Raw genomic sequence first — 20,488 nt, 5'->3', positions numbered from 1 at the left:
CTAGCACTTAGGCGGTGGCCTATGAAGATTAGGCGGATTTAAGTAAATTTATTATACATCGTATAAATAAGTTTTTATTTATACTTAAAAAAGATACATATTGTATTGGGAGACATAAATTGCAAAATAAAATGAACTATAAATTGTAAAGTATTAAAATATATTGAGAACATAAGGAAGAAGCATATAATGAGTGTTCATTTGAGTATTCAACAAAGTCTCTTACATTTTATTGAAAAAATAAAATGCAAAATGAAAGTTATCAATTTTTTGTACAAGTGAGAGTCGCAACCTAAGCAGGTTACGCGGACGCCTAAGCAAGTCTAGGCGCCCTTTCTTAATTTTCAAACGCCTAGAAATTAATCGAGATGGTAGCCAACCGCCTACTGCCTAAATGGAGTCTAGGCAGCGTTAGGTCAGAATTTTTAGAACAATGCCTTGTACCTCTATATAAACAGAGATGAAGGAAATAACAATGCGTCTTGATAATTTTTTCTCTTGTTCCATAGCTTGATTGAAGGATCTGGCTCTAAGTTAATACTTTAAAAACAGACTTGATGCCCTTAATTTAAAATTAAACAATATCTGCAAATGTATGCCTAAATACACATAAATACTTGATTTATTATAATAATTTCATAATAATTATGTACCACAGATTGGTAGTGGTATTTCGTATCGGCGTATAATTTATTTACGCCAAGTGCCAGCCTTCTTTTCCTTTTCTACTTTGATTTTTTATAGAACCAAAGGCTGCAAGGCAATACATACATACATACATATACGAACTTAAGACATCGTCCAGCATTTGGCATTTGGCATTCGGAAGAAAAACACCGTTTTTAAAAAGCAATAGAGAAAAAGATATAACAAGAAATGTTTTCTCATCAGTAATGGGAGTTCACCTCTGCATGCATGTTGAACAAAACTTTCCTTATAACATTACAGGCAAAGCAACAGCCTACATGTCTTTGTTGATATAGGGAACACTGACCTAATATGTCTGTTCTGCAATAAGATATCTATAAGCTTAAATGAGTACATCAAAACTGGAAATGATTACCAAAAGGATCAAAATTTGCTCGGAGAATCTGATGAGGGTTCACGAATTCGTCATTTCAGAACGATTTACGATTCAGACTTTTCTTCTCTCCTCATCTTTCCTTGTCTGCCACCATTTATAGACGCATTGGCTTTTCTTTTCCCCGAATGTTTACCATTGGCCCCTGCCTTGTCATTTTGAGGCTGCTTTCTTTTCTTTCCTTGGCTGCTGCCATTAGTAGAAGCGTTGGCTTTTCTTTTCTCCGAGTGTTTACCATTGGCACCTTCAGTGACCTTGTCATTTTGAGGCCGCTTTGTTTTCTTTTGTGTTTTCTTGTTGATTTTCTCCGCTTCGGAGAACTGCATCAAGTACCACAACAGGAATTAAAATTTAATGAGTTTGCTAGGAAAAGGTTGATTCTGACTGCCTTTACACCTAAAATGTCATCGTGCAATAGCTAAACTACCCCCATAGTTAACATTCAAGGTGCCATACCTAGTCAATCGAAAACAGTAAGAACGCAAAAATAAGGTTAAGTATGTTGCACCTTTTCAAATAGAGCCAAATCTCTGGAAGTAGCCTTGTCGATGATGCTTTTATAATATTGTGCAAACGGAGTATTGCCACTGTGCTTTTCTAGCTGCATATTGACCATTTAACATATAAAAACAAGTTGCATTCGTCAAAGTCAAAAAAATAATGACCATGATGGCTGCAAACCTGGAGAAATGATTCTACAGATTGTTGATCTTTTGGTGAAAAAGGCACCTCGTCTCTCTTCTTCCGCACAAATTCAATGTTTTGCTCCACCTGCAGTGCAAGCAACAGAACCTTTTTGTCACATCACAAAGATAATTCCTAAACACATTAACTTGATTGCCAGCCATGGAGGCTGAGGAAGCAGCTTATTAACAATGTTGGGGAGTTTGCAAAGGCCAACAAAGGAACCATTACTGTGTCACTGTCTCAGACATTATTTTTCATATGATAGTTTTATTTGAATTTGCATCACAAAAACCGAGGAAATTATGATTTTTTTTACGATGGATGCCCCAGACACACAATAATATTAGTACATCCTGCATTTAAAGACAGCCCAAATAGTGGGAGTCCAAAGGGTTCCCATTTTTATTGAGGTCCGACCTTCAAGCAAATTTTCTACTCAAGACAATGCTAGGAAAAGAGACCTATGTCTCCAAGCATCCCTATATCTGGAAAATAAATTCGTTTTCAAGGAGACAGATGCAAGTAAAAGACTAAATCTTCTATGAGGCTGTACCTGATCAATAAAGCGCTTCACTATACGCTTGAAACTCTCTATAGTAGTTATTTCATGGAACTTCCTCAAGCGAACGAGGGGAATAGTCGCCAGATCAGGAAAAGAAATATGATAGCTCCACTGAGAAAAATGCGCTGAAAGCAGCTCGAGAACAGATACAACACACTGTTCTTGAAAGTTCCTTGATTTTAACCAATTCTTTGGAAACTGCACCAAAAATACGTACCAACAATAATAAATCAAAAGAGCAGACTGCATAACTCAATTGTAAACACACTTTTCTATCGGTAAAGTTACGAATTCCTAACCTTCACAGAACACATCATATTGGTGTCTTTTCCAGGTTTACCAACATCCTTGCCAATTTTATATTCCAAAATATCCACCACTAAAGAGGCAATAGGAATAAAAATTCCTGAGGAAGATGAGAGCTGATTCAACCATTGAATGCATTTGACTCTTAAAGGCAAATATCTAGGTCCAGAAAACAAGACAGCCACTCCGTTTATAATCTGAATGATCATAAAGAGCAACGGCTGAAGATCATAATCAGGTATGTTAGCTGATATAAACATAACCCATAGATCAATGCAATTTGTGTATTGCCAACTGCATATCTTCTTGACAGCTTCCTGGCCATAGAAAATCAGGGAGAACTTCAGTAAGTATCATTGGTACATCCGAAATATCGCAAATTCTTATAAACTACACTCTCACACACATAAACAAATAACTTGAAAGAGGAAAAAGCTCAAATTTCAGAATTTAATTAAACAAGCACCAATAGAATTGAATTAGTGACAACACCTTCTTCTTTGTCAGCAGACCCTGCTTCAGTATTTTAGAAAGTTGCTTGATGGACACCATTGCTTTACTAGATGCTTTCTGCAGATCCACAGAGCATAGCTCAACAAAGGAGTTTCTTAGAAACTGTACGTGTTGAAATAGAACAGGCTCCATAAATTGGCAATGACCAATAAATGATTTATATGTGTTAATAAAGCAGGTGTCAAAGCAATCAGAGCGAAAAACAGAAGCCACATCGCGTATGATGAAAAAGGATAGAGATGATATAGTTCCTTTCCCTGTTGCCCACAGATGAACAGCAATCTGCAGTTTCAAATAGTAGTGTTAAGCATGAGTTGCACGACCTATATAGTAATTAGTAAGTAAACAAGCACGATGATGGATAAAGCATCTGTATACAGAATGATTTGGTGATTTATATAGATAAATTGAGTTTGAACTATTTTTTTCATTCATTTAGAAATACCTTGATAAGTCTGCGGAGCAAAGAAGGGAAAGCAACAAAAAATGTCAACGAAGCTCTGATCCGTGCTAAGGAGAAGGCCAATATCTCAGATTCATTAACCTCATTCAGCAGTAAAAGGGTACTCCTCAAATATGATTTTATCAATGGCTTAAGAGTATTCCATTTTGAATTCTTGCTTAAGTCCAAACTCTTCTCTTTCTTGGGATTGGAGCTTGATATGCCCATTAGCCCCCTAAATATATTATCAGCCTCATTAAGCATGAACATTAATATCTTGCAAAAGGTTTCACTGTTCTGAATTCCACAACAAGAATCAGCATCAAAGACCCTGGTTGATTCAGCTCCATAGTGGCATGCAGCACGGTACCCATTTAATAGACTAGTAAGCGCAGGCACACTTTGGTGCTCTTTGACTAGTTGACACAAAGAATCAATGGCAGAGCTGGTCAACAACTTGCTACCGTGAGTGTTAACACCATCCACATTCTCTGGCTGCATATCATCCTCGCTCATCTCATCCTCATCGGCATACTGCAACATGCACGTGCATAATCAGGAGAAAGAAGAGACATCAAACAGCCAATCCTGCAATATAAAACACAAATGTACTGCTCCAAACAAAACTCAAAAACTGAAGCTAAACTTCACAATAGATATAACTTGCCTTTTTGTTTCTGAACTGTTCAGATCGCTTATGACAGCCATCAAGAAAGTTAGAAAAATCTGGGTCCTGAAAATTTTCCAAGCAAACACGATCATTAAAAACAAAATGAAACAATTTGATGGGAGGTGGAGAAAGATAGTCAGTAGGTTGAGCAAAATGCGGTGGTAATTGGTAAAAGAAACAATCTTCTTAAAAGCATGAACTTTGAAGTAATAACCATGACCATTACCTTTTCCTTCAGTTTGTCTAATTTTTTCGTTTTCTTCGCAAGTTCAAGTTGAATTTCCCTGTTCTGCACAGATAAATCACTACCACTACTGCCAAAATTTCCTGCATATAAATGTCATAAAAATGTAAAGGGGAGAGGAGAAGAGAAGAAAAATTAATATCAGAATGATACCAAATCAACAGATGGCAATAATGACCTAACCTTCTTGTGAATTCTCAGTTTCACCATGAGATAGATGCAGATCACTTGATTCCTAATCATACATTGAAAGAAAATAAAAATTCAATCAAAAAAAATATCCCAGTAAAGTGACTGAAGCTAAGAAGAGTTCCCAGGAAAATGTACTTTCAATACCTCTGAAAGATACCCATCACTGTCTGAATCATCTCCAAACACATCATTCTCATCTTCACTGAATATCGCATCAAGAGGAGTGTCTTCTATGTATTCTCCTTCAGTATTTCTGAGAACAAGTTTTTCAAATTAGCATTTCTGTGATGATGGTATAACACTACAATGCAGTTAAGGTAAACTACAAAATGAAAGTACATAGTGAAACTGAAAAACGCATTGGCTTCATTTGTTTCAATGGAAAACAGTTCAACAGGAAAGTTTTCTGGATGCAAAATATCCTGATGCTTATTTGACATGCAAAACATTTCATGGGAAACATTTCCTTAGTTTTTCTTCTTCTTCTTCAGGAAATGCCATCTTCGAGGAAGAAAAGTTTTCTGGCGCATAGGTTAGAATGTTGGATTGAAGCCTTGAAATCAATAAAAACATTCTCTGATTTTCCATTTTCCCTCAATGTTTGACATATATCTATTATTTTTCTGGAAAACGTGGTCTCCAAAGCTCAATCCTCCTAACGGAAAATGCTAAACGGCAGAAAAATAAAAACTAAAAAAAGAAGCGAATAAGATACAAGTAGTATAAAGAATGGCATTCAAAAAGTATATGTTCTAAATCCTGAAATGCGAAAAATGCCCCTCCTCGTACCTTGCATTAGACAACTCTACTGCGTCCTTTTTCTGTTCTTTACCGCCATCTTCTTTCCCACCTTCTGCAACAATTGAATTAACATATTTCCACAAACAGAAATCCGAGAAGCGAGAAACAATCTCCAAATACAAAGAAATCACAAAAAACAATTAAAACCCACAAAATTAAAGAAAACCCAAAACTCCACGCATTCAAAAACTAAAACTTTCACAAATCACAATACACACGCCATATCCCACATAAAATACACAAATTATAAACAAAATGTAACAACAACCCAAGCAAGAACACACCAAAAGAAGTAAGTTCCAAAATTTTATTTATTTTCTACTCAACCCAAGTTTCAAGCTTTTAATCAGTAGGCCACATGGGTTTGTTGTAGTTGTAGAATATATATCTATATATATACATACAGTTAGAGAGAGAGAGGGAGAGAGAGAGCAGAGAGCATACTCTTGGAAGTTCTCCTTTTGTTGAACTTGGAATTCAACTTGCGATTTTTTCTGAGAACGGACTGGAGATTCTTCTTCGAGAACTTCCTTGCCTTCTTCCCCAGCTTGCCCATGGCTCTCTCTCTCTCTCTCTCTCTCTCTCTCTCTCTCGTCAGCCTGCAATGGAGGAAGGAAGCTGCGTCGTCGTTTTTCGTTAGGCGCCTCAAACCGACGCAGGGTACGAGCTTCCCTTCGTTTAACCTGATTTCGGCTTCCCCACACCCTCAACCCCAAAACGCTGTCGTTCTGTTGAGCTGAATGTCCGAGACCGGCCCGTTAAAAAAGGCTTACACCTTGGGCTGAGGCCTGCTTTAACTCGCCCAAGAAAATGTGGGCCTACCTTAAGATTGTGGCCCTTTGGGTGGCTTGAGTATTGGAATTTTATTGACTCTTGATTTTTCATGTGTTTACTAACACGTATAAAATAAAAAATTGTGTGAATTACGTGTAAAATTTGTAATCGAATCTCTGAAAATTCAGGAATTAAATCAACTAGATGGCTAGTTGAACATTCCTTGTGCTACCCTAATTTATGATCCAATCCTTTAGAACAAGTGGAATTCGATTTTGGAATTAAGCACTTCCTTTTGATTATGTGCCATTGCCCTTCTTTTGCTGTTACCTCGGTAAAACGGGTGAAAGTGCTCAAAGTTCATCGGTAACGTATTTATACGTGAAACTGTTACTCATCACAACTTTTTTTCCGACCTATGTGACACATCATATGCACACCACATTATTGCATTTAAAATTTAACAGAAAATGCCGTCTAAGTTGGAAATAAAGAAGTTTGTCAGTTGACAAATGTGGTGGTTAAATTGTCAGTTGAAAGCTCCAACTAATTAAATCAATTGAAGTATCACAAAGTCATATCACTCGAGCGGAGTGACGAATACTCAACGTGCACTCCAAATTCAGACTTTCATAATTTGGCAAAGATAAAAATTAAGGGAGTTAACGAAACACTTCCGATACTGTTTACTTTTCCTTATAAATTAAGCCTCATGACTCATGCCACACATGTCAATGTTGAAAACAAGTTTATTCCAAGCTTCCAACTTTTTTGTACAAACTGATATTAGGAGAGACTGATTGGAACAGAACACAAAATCTCAATGCTGCAAATTCTCAATGCATGAATAAATGTTTTAGTCACTTAAATACAGAATCTTAATACATGAATAAATACTCTTCGTCACTTAAACACAACAAATTGGAATCTAAAATAGCGCAATAATCAACTTTTATATACACCAGGTCGATACTGATCGTATGACTATTAGGGGATGAATGTCTGAGGGCATTATATACAATTTCCAGTGGCTAGCATTTATTTCTCCTACAACGGAGCACAACTTACATAGTACGAATACATCGTCATGTGCCATTCAGTATCAATGAAACAAAGAAATATGAACAAAAACTTACACACGTCATTGTTTTATGGGGAAAACAACCATGTCGGATTTTATATAAAGAAAATTTCATTTTTAGGGGATAATTCATATTTTCAATTATTTTTAGAGAATAAAAGTTATTCGTGTCATACAAGTCATTCTCCTCCTACAAATGTACAAGTTTATAAATAATTTAATAAGGTGCAGCATTAATGGTTCCACCAAATGATGCACTTAGGGGTGGGTTCAAAAAACCGAAAACCGAAAAAAACTGAAAACCAAACCGAACCGAGGCCAACAAAAACCGAATCGAAAAAAAAACCGAACCGAAACTACCAAACCGAACCGAACCGAATTTGGTTGGTTCGGTTTCGGTTTTTGAGGTTTGGAAACTGAACCGAATTGAACCGAACCGAAAAAAAATCATATATAAATACTAAAAAATACATGTTCCTGTCGGGGTTTGAACCCTTTCCCTACGGGTTGGGGTTGGTTGTTGCAAGCCAACTTGACTGTAGGCTTTGTGTTGTTATAATTGTACCAGTAATTTATTTATAGGTTTCTTATGTTTAATGCTTTATAAAATTTCTTAACTTTACAAACCCTAGCTGTCTCACTCCCATTTCATTTCAGATCTCAAACACCTCTCTGTTCCGTCCGCTGCTTCCTATTTGCCTTTGCTTCCTCTCTTTCTCTCTCTCTCTCTCCTTCCCTCTCCCTCTCCTTCCTCTCTTCCTCCAAATCACTCTCTCTCCAATTTTCTCATGTCCTCCTTGCGGATTCCTTCTTCCAAACCATGATTTTCCCTCGCCCTTTTCGAGATCCGACAAAAAGAGGAATTGAAAGAGCTTGTGACGATCATGGCTATATCGCTGCAACAAAGGTTGTGGTTTTATTTATTTGTCAGTTTATAGGTTTTTAATTGTATGGTTACCCATTTGAAATTTATGTAATTTAAGGTGAAAAAGTTTGTATTGTTCTCTAAATATGTTTTGGAATTTTCTAGATCTATGGACTTGACTATGAATTTGAATGTGGGCACTGGGCATGCGCTATTGAAGTCCGATTATGGTATTTAGAAGAACCCAATTGCTTCTTTTTTTTTTCGATTTGCATCGATCAGTTAATTTGTTGAGTTATTTCATGATTTTGTAAATTTTAAAGTTTTTGAATTTTGAATCCTGGCGATCTACATTTCCTTGAAGAATATATGTTTATGTATTTGCTTAACTTTTGAAAATTTGAATTCGTTCTGCTTGATCACAAGTAGTTGAATTACTTGAATATATTCAGGATTTTGAGGCTCTCAATTCTCTGATATATGAGAACTGGGAGGTTGATAGGTAGGTTCCTTCCATTTACATCATTTAAAAATAAAAATAAAAAACCGAAAAAAACCAAAACCGAACCGGAAAAAACCGAAACCGAAAAAAACCGAACCGAAAAAAAAAATGAACCGAACCGAACCGAACCGAAATTTCGGTTTGGTTTCGGTTTTGGCAAAAAACCGAACCGTTTTGAACCGAACCCACCCCTAGATGCACTCATCTCTTTAAGGGGTGTGATATCTACACACCCCTTTTTACTCCTCACACACCCCTTATTGATTTTTGTAATTTAACCTTCTTCAATTCATTCGATCCGACGGTCGGAAATTAAGAAGATGTCTGAGAAGTGAAAATGGGTGTGTGGATAACATAAAATTCTGTGTTGTGGTGGCCTCACCAAGTGACAAGTGGCTACCAACCCTTTATATAAAGAAACTTTAACCTAAAACGGACAATGTAGGGCACAACTGCTAGGGTTTCTCTGGACACTGTTATATGCAACTAAAGACTGCACAAGGTTAGTCTTCTTTTTCTTTTTTCTTGTTTTATGTATTAACTATCATACAGACGTAAGTTTCAGAAAGTGACTTTGATTTGTTATAAAGGGAAATAATTAATTTAATTAATTAGATCACCTAATCACTAAACTAGCCTCGTAGTTCTTTAACCACGTCAATTTTCAGAGTTTGGACTATCAATAAGTTGAGTGATAGTTAAGATTTAGAACAATTTATTTATCCACCTCTCATAATCCATATGGTTAAAGCATGTATGAATTGTAATAGTCTAAATACAAAGTTTGTAATCATTTCATAAATACGAGCCCTTATACTTGTACAATCGAAGAAAGTTTTAAACTTGGCATGCAAGTTACACAAATTTTATACCAACTTGCTATTTTTTCTTCACACTAACCATTTCATCAGCTTAAAATTTGTGCTTTGCATGATTTTTGAGTGAAATCACATCGTTTGCTTGTAAAACAAGCAACCCTTTTTCTTTTTATCCACGAAATTAACAAATGATCAAAATTTAGTTCAATTCGTGAGGCATGCCTTGTTTGGAGGAAAGCACAGGCGTTGCTGTGGTTCAAGTTGCAGCAGATCGGAACGATGGCTGTATCCCGAAAAAATCCTCAAAAACTGCTAAAGATAAAGACAGCGAATTTGTTGTTGTCTAATGTTGTCTTTTGATTCTTGCTAAAATAGAAACCCCGATCTGTCGGCCCCTCCGAATTCTCCCTTAACCACCTCCTCCGTTCCTTCTGCTCCTCTGCAACTTGTTCTGTTTTTCCGAACGTTGAAGCTTTCCTCACCAAAGATCGGTCCCCCGCCCCTCTCTCTCTCCTCCCCACACACACACACTCTCTCTCTCTCTCTCTCCCCCCATTCATAAACTCCTTTGGGTATTTTCTGTTTTTTTCTTTTTTTTCAGGGGAGAGGAAGTTCCCAAAAACTCACAGAAATCTGGGAATTTTCGAGCAGAGGTACTGAAAGTTGTCCTTTTTTTTTGTTTTGGCCTGTGTTTTTCTCATACATTTGTCCTTCTATTTACTTGTGGGCTCTGTCATTTTGTCAGTCACTCTCTCCTCTCTTTCTCTCTCTAAGTTGCTGCAGGTAGGATATTTGATTTGGTTCTATGGATTTTGTGAAAATCTTGCAGTTTTGGAATCTGGGTTTTGGTCCATTTATTGTTTGCATTAATGGACAACCGGAAGTTATTAATCGTGTTTACCGGGTGACTAATTAGATCTCTGTGTATTTATGACATAGATTTCCTACCAAAAAGTCAGAATCTTGAAGGTTGAACTTTGACTTTCAAGTTTCAACTTTCCTTGTCCACTGTTCCTTTTGAATTTCTGGGTTATTTGAATTTTATGCATTGAGAAATTTCATTACGTCTCTTGTTTATTGTATTGTATGTATCTGAAATTTCATAAATTTGTTTTTTTTTTTTGGCAGCATGCTTTGCTAGGAAATGGGGAGGAAAGGGAGTTGGTTTTCTACACTCAAGAAAGCCCTCACCCTTGATCCAAAGGAAAATAAAGATCAGGTTTGCTTAACTGGTTTAATTTGATCTTACATCGTTGTTGTATCGAAAACTAATACGAGTTTCTGATCTGAACAATTGTACTTTCATGCCAGAAGACTCATAAGTCAAAGAAATGGTTTGGGAAGTACAAGAACGAGGATGCGGTATCTTCCTGCGAAGAAACCGCATTGGTTATCCCTGCCCCCGCCCCTGCTCCTGCCCCCGCTAGTACCCCTACCCACCCTCCTCCTCCGACCCCGCCTCCAAAAGAAGATGTCGAGTTAGCTGAGGCTGAGAATGCACAGAACAAACATGCTTACTCTGTGGCACTTGCCACTGCCGTGGCTGCAGAGGCAGCTGTGGCTGCTGTTCAGGCTGCCGCAGAGGTTGTTCGCCTTACAGCTGTGCCCATGCCCCGTTACACCAGAAAGTCGATGCAGGAGGCTGCAGCTATCAAGATTCAGACTGCTTTCCGAGGGCACTTGGTATGTTTTATTTGGCTACATCATTCTACAGTCCTATTCGTTTCATTAAGATGTTTGATTTGTGATAAAATGCAAAAGTATGTCAGTTTTTTTCTTCTAGTTCTGTTGAATCAGTTGAACGGTTGGTTGTTCAATTTTAGTGATCACATTTCAAGGCCAACTTCTTATGGATAAGGGGATGCTGACAGCATTTAGAATTATGTTTAATTTAGTAAAGCAGTAAATAACAATCTGTAACAATAGCTTCGATATAACCATTATTCGGCGATGAGCTGTATGCGTTAGATGAGGTTGTGCTGCGATTTGTGATTTCAGGCAAGAAGGGCGTTACGAGCTTTGAGGGGGTTGGTGAGGTTGAAATCATTGATAGAGGGCCAATCTGTTAAACGACAAGCAACTACCACATTAAGATGCATGCAGACTGTTGCTCATGTGCAGTCTCAGATTCGTGCAAGGAGGATTAGAATGTCTGAGGAGAATCAGGCACTTCAGCGACAGCTCCAACAGAAACAAGAGAAAGAGCTTGAGAAACTCAAAGCTTCTGTAAGTTCCCCTGATATGTTATGCGCACTTGGCATCTTCTGTTCTCTGAGTTCAATCTTCGATTTGCTTCATCCTCTAGTTTTATATTTATTTCAAGCTTTAGTCTTCGTTTTTGTGATATAATAAGCTCGTTGTGACAGATGGGAGAAGATTGGAATGATAGCACAGAATCGAAGGAGCAGGTCGAGGCAAAGCTACAAATGAAACAAGAGGCTGCTATTAGACGAGAAAGGGCATTGGCCTATTCATTCTCTCACCAGGTAGGATTACAGGAAGTCTATCGTCGGCGATTTTGAAATCCGATTTGAGATTATGCTGTGATGAATCTCATTATTCTTTTTAACATATTGAATTAATCTTCTAACTTAAACTGACCCAATAAATCTACTTAACAGAAAATGTGGAAGAACTCTCCGAAATCTGAACACCCGACCTTTATGGACCCCAGCAATCCCCACTGGGGTTGGAGTTGGTTGGAGCGATGGATGGCTGCAAGGCCATGGGAGAGCCGAAGTACAGCAGACTTCAATGACCGGGCCTCCATGAGGAGTGCTGCAAGCCGTGCCTCCATGTCTGTGGGGGAAATCACAAAAGCTTATGCTCTTCGTGATAAGCCTTCTCCTAGGACCCCTACTGTCCTAAGATCAAACAGACCTTCGAGTCGCCAATCCCCTTCAACTCCTCTCTCCAAAGCACCATCGTCCGCATCAGTAACCAGGAGAAACCCAAGAGGAAATGGTCGGGTTGGAGATGAGGACTCCAGGAGAACGCTAAGCATCCAGTCAGAACGCTTCAACAGGAGGCATAGCATGGCAGGATTTTCCGTCAGAGCTGACGAGAGCCTTGCAAGCTCGCCTTCGGTTCAAAATTACAGGACACCCACGAAACCAACAAAGGCCAGGTCGAGGTTGGCAACCCTAAACTCAAACCAGTCAGAGAAGAACGGAACACCATCAGAGAAAGGATCAGTGACGTCTGTAAAGAAGCAGCTGTCATTCTCTGCTTCCCCGGCTGGACCAAGGAGGCACTCCGGTCCTCTTAGGTATGATTCTAGCTCCATTAAAGGCACTCCAGTGCACGCGAGGAAAGGCAGCAGGTAGCTAGTGATCAGTCTAGTGAGAGAGAGAGAGTGCGCATGTAAAATAAAAGCAAGCATGTAACTTAGGTAGATGTTGGTGAGTTGAAGAAGATTGAATAAAAGATTGGCCAGGCTTTGTTAGAGGGTGGAGGAGGAAGAGAAGAGACAAGAAAAATCAATCGGTTTGTGATTTTCGTGTCTGTTTCAGTTGTCGCCATGATTAATATCAACATCTGTTTTCTTCTTCTTCTCAATAACCTTTGTCTCATCGTGTTTCGAGATTGTTACATATAATGTTGTAGCACATGAGGATTGGTTTGGGGGTTGAACGTTAGTTCATGGTAGCAGAAATACTGTTTCCTTAGTTGTCTGCAGATTGCTGCGGTTTTTGATATCTTTTGACTCCTCAGTTGCTTGATTTTTCAGTTGATCAAGTTAATTTGTTTCTTTCTATAGATAGCGTTGATCTTGCCCTTTTCTTTTTGCTACTTCTCTAAGATTCATCAATCCAACCATGAATCTCGTCGGATCGGAGCCTTTACCTCCTCGGGGTTTTTTCTTTCGGAGAAAAGCTTCGGTTGAAAGTTTCGTGTAATATGACAGGTTTGAGAAAATTCCTAATATGTAAACCCAATTAAATTGTCATATTCTGGTGACATGGAGAACATTTTGGCCAATCAAAATTTTTTATAACTTAACATGTAGGATGCGGGTTTGTAGTTTTGAAAACGTACTTCAAAGTTAAGTTTGTTCAAAATGTACTACGTGTGGTGATATTCTTTTTTTACTTGCAAACGAGAAGTCTTAGGTTTAAATATCATAGAAGACGAATTCAATACCAAATTAGGTTGCCCATTATGTGACTTAATCGAACTCTCCCTCCCTTAGTGTAAAATATATTGTTGTACTAAAAAAATTATTTCAAAATTGCGTCTGTTATTACAGAAAAGGGATTCTCTCTGAATCCCTTTCTCCTAATCCATCAAATCAGAGGATCTGGACCATTGAAATTTGATCTAACGACTGAAGTTATTATAACTTTTAAAATGGGCCCCTGTTTGTAATGGTTGGATAAAATTTCAATGGTCCGGATTCTTTGATTTGGTGGATTAGGAGGAAGGAATCTAAAGAGAATCCCTTTATGTGAAGAGGATTTCTGTTATTATAAGCTTGTTTGAAATTTCTTGGATAAAAGCATTATAATAATATAAAGTTCTATTGACTAGAAACATTTGGAATTTTTTAAATACATTTACAAAAAAAAAAAAACAGGCACCGAATCCCCTACTGAGCTTGGGAGGTTGAGCCTCCTGATTAAAGGATCCAAGCCGTTGAAATTTGATTCAATGACTACAATTATTATAACTTTTAGAAAATTCTCTTATTTGTAATTGTTAGATCAAATTTCAACAATCTGAATCCTTTACTCAGCCTCCTAAGCTCAGGAAGGGATCAGATTCCAAAAAAACACCCCCTACTGTAAACACTTTTCACCAAAAGTACTTTGTACAAAAGCAGTCCAAACGAGCTTACTGGGTGCAACCCTTAATACTTTGACGACAATGGGCCTCGACAATCCGAACTTGTCCAGTGGGCCGTCGTCGTATAAATGGCGGTTACACGTGGCTATATGATAGGTACCCAACTTAATTGGACGAATTAGAATCAGGGAATTAGGGATTAGGGATAAAAGCATGTTGGGCAGAGAGCACACAGTATCTTCTTCCCCAACTCAACAGCTTCGAGAAGCCTCTGCATGAAAGACAGGCCCCAAATTATCAGCTCAGTCACGATACATTCCACGATATGGTGAGCAAAATCTCGTATTCCCCGCCGCATCTTTTGTTTTTTCACTCTCCATTTCTATTCCCATGTTCAAATTTTAATGTGATTTTGGTACTAGGGTTCGTAAAGTTTTAATTTTTGTTGAAATTTTGAATATTGGTTGTTTGCATTGGATTGGGGTTTGCTGAAAATTTGAGGGTTTGCATTGAATAGATTGGTACAGCAGAATATCTACTAAATTTGATTTGTTTTATTGGCTTCATGCTGCATACACATATACATACATCCATATATACATATATCTAGATATATATATATATATATATATATATATATTGTATTGGGAGTTGTAGAACAAAAGGATTGTATTGGTCACATGGAGAAAACTGGATAATGGGTTAATCTTAGGAATAAAATGATTAAGGAACTACTTCAGGTTCGCTAATCAAATTGTTTTATCAAATCTTGATGAAATCTCCACATTTTGATTTGATATGCATTCCTTCCAGTTGTCTGGTCATTATTGGATGTTTTCGTCTCCAATTAGCGGCATCCTGATCTGTTAGAAACCTGTGCACATTCCGGTATGTTTAAATTTGACTTTAAGATGGCAGGACCGTTATGTCAATTAATTTCATGCCCTGTATGCATTTGATTCGATATATCTGTCTCGCACGCATATATTGTTTCAAACTATTGTTTTTCATATTCACAGGTCAGGACTGTGTGGTTAGTGCCTTCATTTGATTGTCCAAGTGAGATTTTTCCGTCTAGGATTTGGCTCCCTGTGTGTGTGACTGTTAGATGATGGTGCCTTTCTGCATTGAACCATGTAGATGATGTAATGTTATTCCAAAAACTAGTGGGAATGCACCTTGTCATGACGTTGGGCAAATGGCGCTTGGAATATTGGAGGGGAACTAAATCAGAAGGAGTTTTAGCAGATTAAGAATGCCAATTGAGATTTAGTTCAGAAAGATCGTAGAATTAAAATGACAAATTGCAATTCTGTAGAATTAATGAAATTTTAGATGTACTTCAGGCTACACCATTTTTGGCTGGTCTTGCAGTAGCTGCTACTGCCCTTGCTGGTAGATATGGTATCCAGGCTTGGCATGCGTTCAAGACACGACCACCAAAAGCTAGAATGCGGAAATTTTATGAAGGTGGCTTCCAGCCGACAATGACAAAGAGGGAAGCAGCTCTTATTCTCGGTGTCAGGTAAGCAGATTTTATAATGTCGAATATAGAATCTTTTCCTAGCTTAACCATTGCTGTTTATTTATCCACAGTCAAGGAAACTGAAAGGAATATTCCATCAAATTATAACAAAACATGTTTTTTGGAGATCAAAATATTTGGTGCTTTTCTGTTTCATCAATTGGCAAGTCTCGATTTCAACCAAACATTAAAACAGAAAATTGATTATCTTGTTGAATCAATGACCTTGTAATTGACTTGATTCTAGAATATGTGTAGTTATCCGAACCAAGTCAAACCCTAAAAGAATGGAGATAGAAAAGATTGGAGAGTGATGCTTGACACTTTAATGTTGAAGTTGTGGTCGTGTTGTCTTCTCCTATGTTTTTAAGCAAAATTGATTTTCGTTCTTATGGTTGACAGGGAAAGTGCAGCTGCAGACAAGGTCAAGGAAGCACATAGAAAGGTGATGGTTGCGAACCATCCTGATGCAGGCGGCAGTCATTACCTTGCTTCCAAAATCAACGAAGCCAAAGATGTGATGCTCGGGAAGACAAAGGGCAGCGGATCAGCATTTTAACGCATTTGAAAATACCTCGACTTCAAGGAGCGTGCTAATCAGTAAAATAATCCCCCTTCACTAAGTTGTTTTGCTGGAATGTGCGATCTTGAGAAACATAGGAATTCCATTGCACCTGTCTGGTGTAGGTTCAAATTTATGTTAAAATTAATTGTATTCAAGTTTGTGATATTGAATGCCATAAAAAGGGGGGGGGGGGGGGGGGGGGGGGGGGGGGGGGGGTGAAAGGAAAGGCCTTTCTCATTCTTTTAACATGCTTTTTGTAGTTGAAATTGCAATTTGAAACAGAAAATGTATTTCCGCACACTATTTTTCTTCTCTTGCACAAAAAGAAATAGGGTTGTGTAGAACAAGAAAATAAGTGTGCGGAAATCTTTGAAATTTTTTGGACAGCCAACATAAAAGTAACAGAAATCACTTCATAACCTAATTAGAATGTGACAAAAACCGAAGCAAGGGCTTCTTTCAAGATGAACAAGAGCCGCTATGATTTCTGCTCAAGTCAAGGGGTCGTTTCTTCTTATATGCAAATCACAAACTAATATATATGTATAGGTAACGTATTAAAAATATGTATGAAAAAAAATCTACACAAGCGTTGAACGGTGACTGATTTGTAAATTTTAAACAAGAATAGTACAAAAAGTGAATAAAGATTAGAACTTGCATAAAACAATGGGCCATTAGCCACCATTCATTGTCATGCCTTGTGATCAAAGGAGGCAATACCAATGATTTAGAACACACAAAGCAATTGGTTAGAGCATTGTATATAATATATATATTTTGACATCAAATTTAACTCAACAGTCATACGATCTAAGATTTTGGTGATTTTTGGTGAATATGGTTTTTTAGGGAAAACTTAAAAGATAAGATGGTTCAGATCGTTGAAATACATTCACGGGTAAATTCCACAAAAAAAATAATGTAAAAAAAGTGGTGTCATGAATCCAACCGTTTATATATATAATATACAAAAGATGTCGATTGCTAAACAGCTAGAGTTTAGCCAGAGAATCTTGAATTATGATGTTTCAAAGTGGACTAATAACCAAAGTTTAATATATAATGCCAAAACTCCACATGGGGCCTTACAAGTGGTTATTTATGTAAAAACAAATAATGGGGTCATATCTATCTATCTGTTCTGGAGGTCAGTTTTGGTGTCACGGCTTCGACAAAAAAGATTAGGACAAAATTGCCTCTTAACGAAAAAAATTTAAAAGTAGTTCAATATAATATATCAAATAAGGCAGGGGTAATTTGGTCATCATAAAATATAAAAGTGAGAAGAGAGAAAAAAATAAAAAAAATGGAAGGATGAGTGAAAGTTGATGGTGCCCACATGAAGGGAAAAGAAAAATATAATAAAAAATAAGAAAAATCATGAATATTGTGTTTAAAACATCTTAAAACGTGTGTAATGTTGGTTATAAAAAAGGTATTTCGCATGCGAATAATAATGTGATTAAATAAGTTGTCAAATAATTGTTTATTTATTTATAATAAACGATATTATCTACACTAAGGGGAAAAGGGTGGGCTTAGCCTCACAATGAGCTAGCAATAATGTAATTCAATCAGTTGTTTATTAAATATTATTTTCTTTATAAAAAAAAAGTATTTCGCACGCGGATAATAATGTGATTAAATTAATTCTCAAATGATTGTTTTTTTTTTAACAAATGATATTATCTACGCTAAGGGGGAGATGATAGGCTTAGCCTCACAATGGGCTAACAATAATGTGATTCAATCAATTGTTTATTAAATATTATTTTTTTTATTCTTAACGTAAATTCTATAGAAATCTATTTTATTATGTAAATTCAGCTACTTTAATTAGTTTATCAAGGGTTTCTTCTAACATGATCTAAAATTAATCATTTACTTCAAATGTTTGACTTTCTTTTTGTCAATTTACGCATATAAATATATTTAAAACGTGTAAGTAGCGTGTAGCACGTCATGATTCAAAAAATGTCTTCTGCACGCGCGTGCGTGCATGCATGAATGCTAGTTATATATAAAGAGAATGTAAAAGGTCAATGGTATTTGGTGTCACCAAGCTTCAAGAAAAATGCCCCCAAGACAAAAAACTTCAAAGGCATCCCAAAATAATGCATCAAATAAGGCAGGGGCATTTTCATCATTTTAATAGTAAAAATGTCATTTGCAGACGAATAATAATGTGATTGAATTAGCCTTACAATGGGCTAGCAATAATGTGATTCAATTAGTTGTTTATTAAATATTATTCTCTCTATTTTAAACAAGTTCAAAACATCTTAAGAGGAGTGTAATGCCAGTTATAAAAAAGGTATTTCGCACGCGGATAATAATGTAATTAAATTAGTTGTCAAATGATTGTTTTTTATTTTATTTTAACAAACGATATTATCTACATTATAGGGAAAATGGTGGACTTAGCCTTACAATAGGCTAGCAATAATGTGATTCAATCAATTGTTTATTAAATATTATTTTCTATATTCTTAATGTAAATTCTATAGAAACCGATTTTATTATGTGAGTTCAACTACTTTAATTGGTTTATAAGAGGTTTCTTCTAGCATGATTTAATATTATTCATTTACTTCAAATATTTCACTTTCCTTTTGACAATTTACGCATATAAATACATTAAAAAAATGTAAGTCATGCGTAGCACGTTGTAATTCAAAAATACCTTATGCATTGGCATGAACGCGTGCATGAAGGCTAGTGTTATATAAAATGGGAAGGCTAGATATTCTCCTCTTTGTTCATATACCTTTGTCAAGACTCAAGACTCAAGTTCTGAAAAATTTCAGGGGACTACATTATTGTACTGTCTTGCTAGTAGAGGTGAAATCTATTTATGTTAGTGGACTCTGTTGTTAATAACTTAATATAAAGGTGATACAATATCATCTAACAAAATATGATATGCTTAGAATTCAGATTCGATATTCTTACTCAATAACATAAAAAAAAAAATTAAGAATAATACTTAAGTCATGACCAGTATGACCATTTAAATTCCATTGTTCTTACTCAATAACATGGACTAACAAGTATGTATATATGTCCTCTTGTTTCTAAATCTCAATGACAGTTGCACTTTTTCTTTTTAATTAGAAACGATAATTTGATATTGCATTTATGAAGCAAAACAAATAAGAGGTATTAATTGCGTACAATATTTCAGTGACCAAAAAATTATCTAATGGGTGTAGTTGTGACATCCTACATCGTCCAGGGAAGTGATCCTTAAATGTATATTCTCATCCTTACCTAGCACGAGGCTTTTTGGGAGCTCACTGGCTTTGGGTTCCGTAGGAACTCCGAAGTTAAGCGAGAAGGAGGCTAGAGCACTCCCATGATGGGTGACCCACTGGGAAGTTGCTCGTGAGTTCTCAAAAACAAAACCGTGAGGGAATGGTAAGCCCAAAGCGGACAATATCGTGCTACGGTAGTGGAGCGGGCCCGGGAAATGATCCGCCCCGGGTCGGGATGTGACAATTTGGTATCAGAGCCTAATCCTGACCGTGGTGTGCCGACGAGGACGTCGGACCCTTAAGGGGGGTGGATTATGACATCCCACGTCGCCCAGGGGAGTGATCCTTAAGTGTATATTCCCATCCTTACCTAGCACGAGGCCTTTTGGGAGCTCATTGGCTTCGGGTTCCGTAGGAACTCCGAAGTTAAGCGAGAAAGGGGCTAGAGCACTCCCATGATGGGTGACCCATTGGGAAGTTGCTCGTGAGTTCCAAAAAACAAAAACGTGAGGGAATGGTAAGCCCAAAGTGGACAATATCGTGCTACGGTGGTGGAGCGGGCCCGGGAAATGATTCGCCCCAGGGCGAGATGTGATAGTAGTCAAACTCGGATTTGACTTTAAAATCCTAGTGTAGTCAATTAAAAGATTTTAAAGGATTTTAGAATCCATTTAAATCCAGATGTAGTCAATTAAAGGATTTTATAATCCTTTAAAATGTAGGTGTAGTCAATTAAAAGATTTTAAAGGATTTTAAAATCCATCCAAATCTAAGTGTATTAAAAAAATTAAGATTTTGAAGGATTTCTATAAGTTGTG

At 37.0% G+C, this 20,488-nt stretch overlaps 3 protein-coding genes across 5 annotated transcripts; 2 read left to right on the top strand and 1 right to left on the bottom strand.

Moving 5' to 3' along the window:
* Nucleotides 1-858: 858 nt before the first annotated feature.
* On the bottom strand, nt 859-6,140 carry LOC137720246 (protein REBELOTE-like). Of its 2 annotated transcripts, none has more exons than XM_068459286.1 (13): nt 5,943-6,140; nt 5,487-5,550; nt 4,842-4,950; nt 4,689-4,740; nt 4,488-4,588; nt 4,259-4,324; nt 3,595-4,125; nt 3,129-3,431; nt 2,630-2,953; nt 2,322-2,528; nt 1,763-1,852; nt 1,590-1,682; nt 859-1,401 (listed from the first exon to the last, which is right to left on the bottom strand). In XM_068459286.1, exons 1-13 carry the CDS (start codon nt 6,052-6,054, stop codon nt 1,129-1,131), a joined length of 2,325 nt encoding a protein of 774 aa, XP_068315387.1. In that variant the 5' UTR covers nt 6,055-6,140; the 3' UTR covers nt 859-1,128. The 2 variants fall into 2 exon arrangements, with proteins under 2 accessions (XP_068315387.1, XP_068315388.1); XM_068459287.1 differs by having other exon boundaries at nt 5,487-5,547.
* Nucleotides 6,141-10,046: 3,906 nt separating this feature from the next.
* LOC137721295 (protein IQ-DOMAIN 3-like) lies at nt 10,047-13,229 on the top strand. Of its 2 annotated transcripts, none has more exons than XM_068460401.1 (6): nt 10,047-10,191; nt 10,667-10,757; nt 10,853-11,221; nt 11,537-11,764; nt 11,905-12,024; nt 12,160-13,229. In XM_068460401.1, exons 2-6 carry the CDS (start codon nt 10,683-10,685, stop codon nt 12,862-12,864), a joined length of 1,497 nt encoding a protein of 498 aa, XP_068316502.1. In that variant the 5' UTR covers nt 10,047-10,191; nt 10,667-10,682; the 3' UTR covers nt 12,865-13,229. The 2 variants fall into 2 exon arrangements, with proteins under 2 accessions (XP_068316502.1, XP_068316501.1); XM_068460400.1 differs by having other exon boundaries at nt 10,850-11,221.
* Nucleotides 13,230-14,520: 1,291 nt separating this feature from the next.
* On the top strand, nt 14,521-16,595 carry LOC137720954 (mitochondrial import inner membrane translocase subunit TIM14-1). The gene is made up of 3 exons (XM_068460080.1): nt 14,521-14,651; nt 15,670-15,848; nt 16,251-16,595. The coding sequence occupies exons 1-3, from the start codon at nt 14,649-14,651 to the stop codon at nt 16,405-16,407; spliced, it is 339 nt and encodes a 112-aa protein (XP_068316181.1). The 5' UTR covers nt 14,521-14,648; the 3' UTR covers nt 16,408-16,595.
* Nucleotides 16,596-20,488: the final 3,893 nt, after the last annotated feature.

Source organism: Pyrus communis, chromosome 16, assembly GCF_963583255.1.
Source record: "Pyrus communis chromosome 16, drPyrComm1.1, whole genome shotgun sequence".
Lineage (NCBI taxonomy): Eukaryota > Viridiplantae > Streptophyta > Magnoliopsida > Rosales > Rosaceae > Pyrus > Pyrus communis.
The sequence above is the reverse complement of the archived record's forward strand: the minus strand, read 5'-3'. Positions and strand labels throughout refer to the sequence as shown.

What these genes read in the sequence shown, in the direction of transcription:
- LOC137720246 (XM_068459286.1), bottom strand. Translation starts at nt 6,054, where the DNA reads ATGGGCAAGCTGGGGAAGAAGGCAAGGAAGTTCTCGAAGAAGAATCTC. An exon ending in GTGATGGGTATCTTTCAGAG is followed by an intron (nt 4,741 to 4,841) that starts GTATTGAAAGTA and finishes ATGTATGATTAG; the next exon opens with GAATCAAGTGATCTGCATCT. An exon ending in ATTTGGCTCTATTTGAAAAG is followed by an intron (nt 1,402 to 1,589) that starts GTGCAACATACT and finishes TACTTGATGCAG; the next exon opens with TTCTCCGAAGCGGAGAAAAT.
- LOC137721295 (XM_068460400.1), top strand. Translation starts at nt 10,683, where the DNA reads ATGGGGAGGAAAGGGAGTTGGTTTTCTACACTCAAGAAAGCCCTCACC. An exon ending in CAAAGGAAAATAAAGATCAG is followed by an intron (nt 10,758 to 10,849) that starts GTTTGCTTAACT and finishes CTTTCATGCCAG; the next exon opens with AAGACTCATAAGTCAAAGAA. An exon ending in CTGCTTTCCGAGGGCACTTG is followed by an intron (nt 11,222 to 11,536) that starts GTATGTTTTATT and finishes TTGTGATTTCAG; the next exon opens with GCAAGAAGGGCGTTACGAGC.
- LOC137720954 (XM_068460080.1), top strand. An exon ending in GCTCTTATTCTCGGTGTCAG is followed by an intron (nt 15,849 to 16,250) that starts GTAAGCAGATTT and finishes TATGGTTGACAG; the next exon opens with GGAAAGTGCAGCTGCAGACA.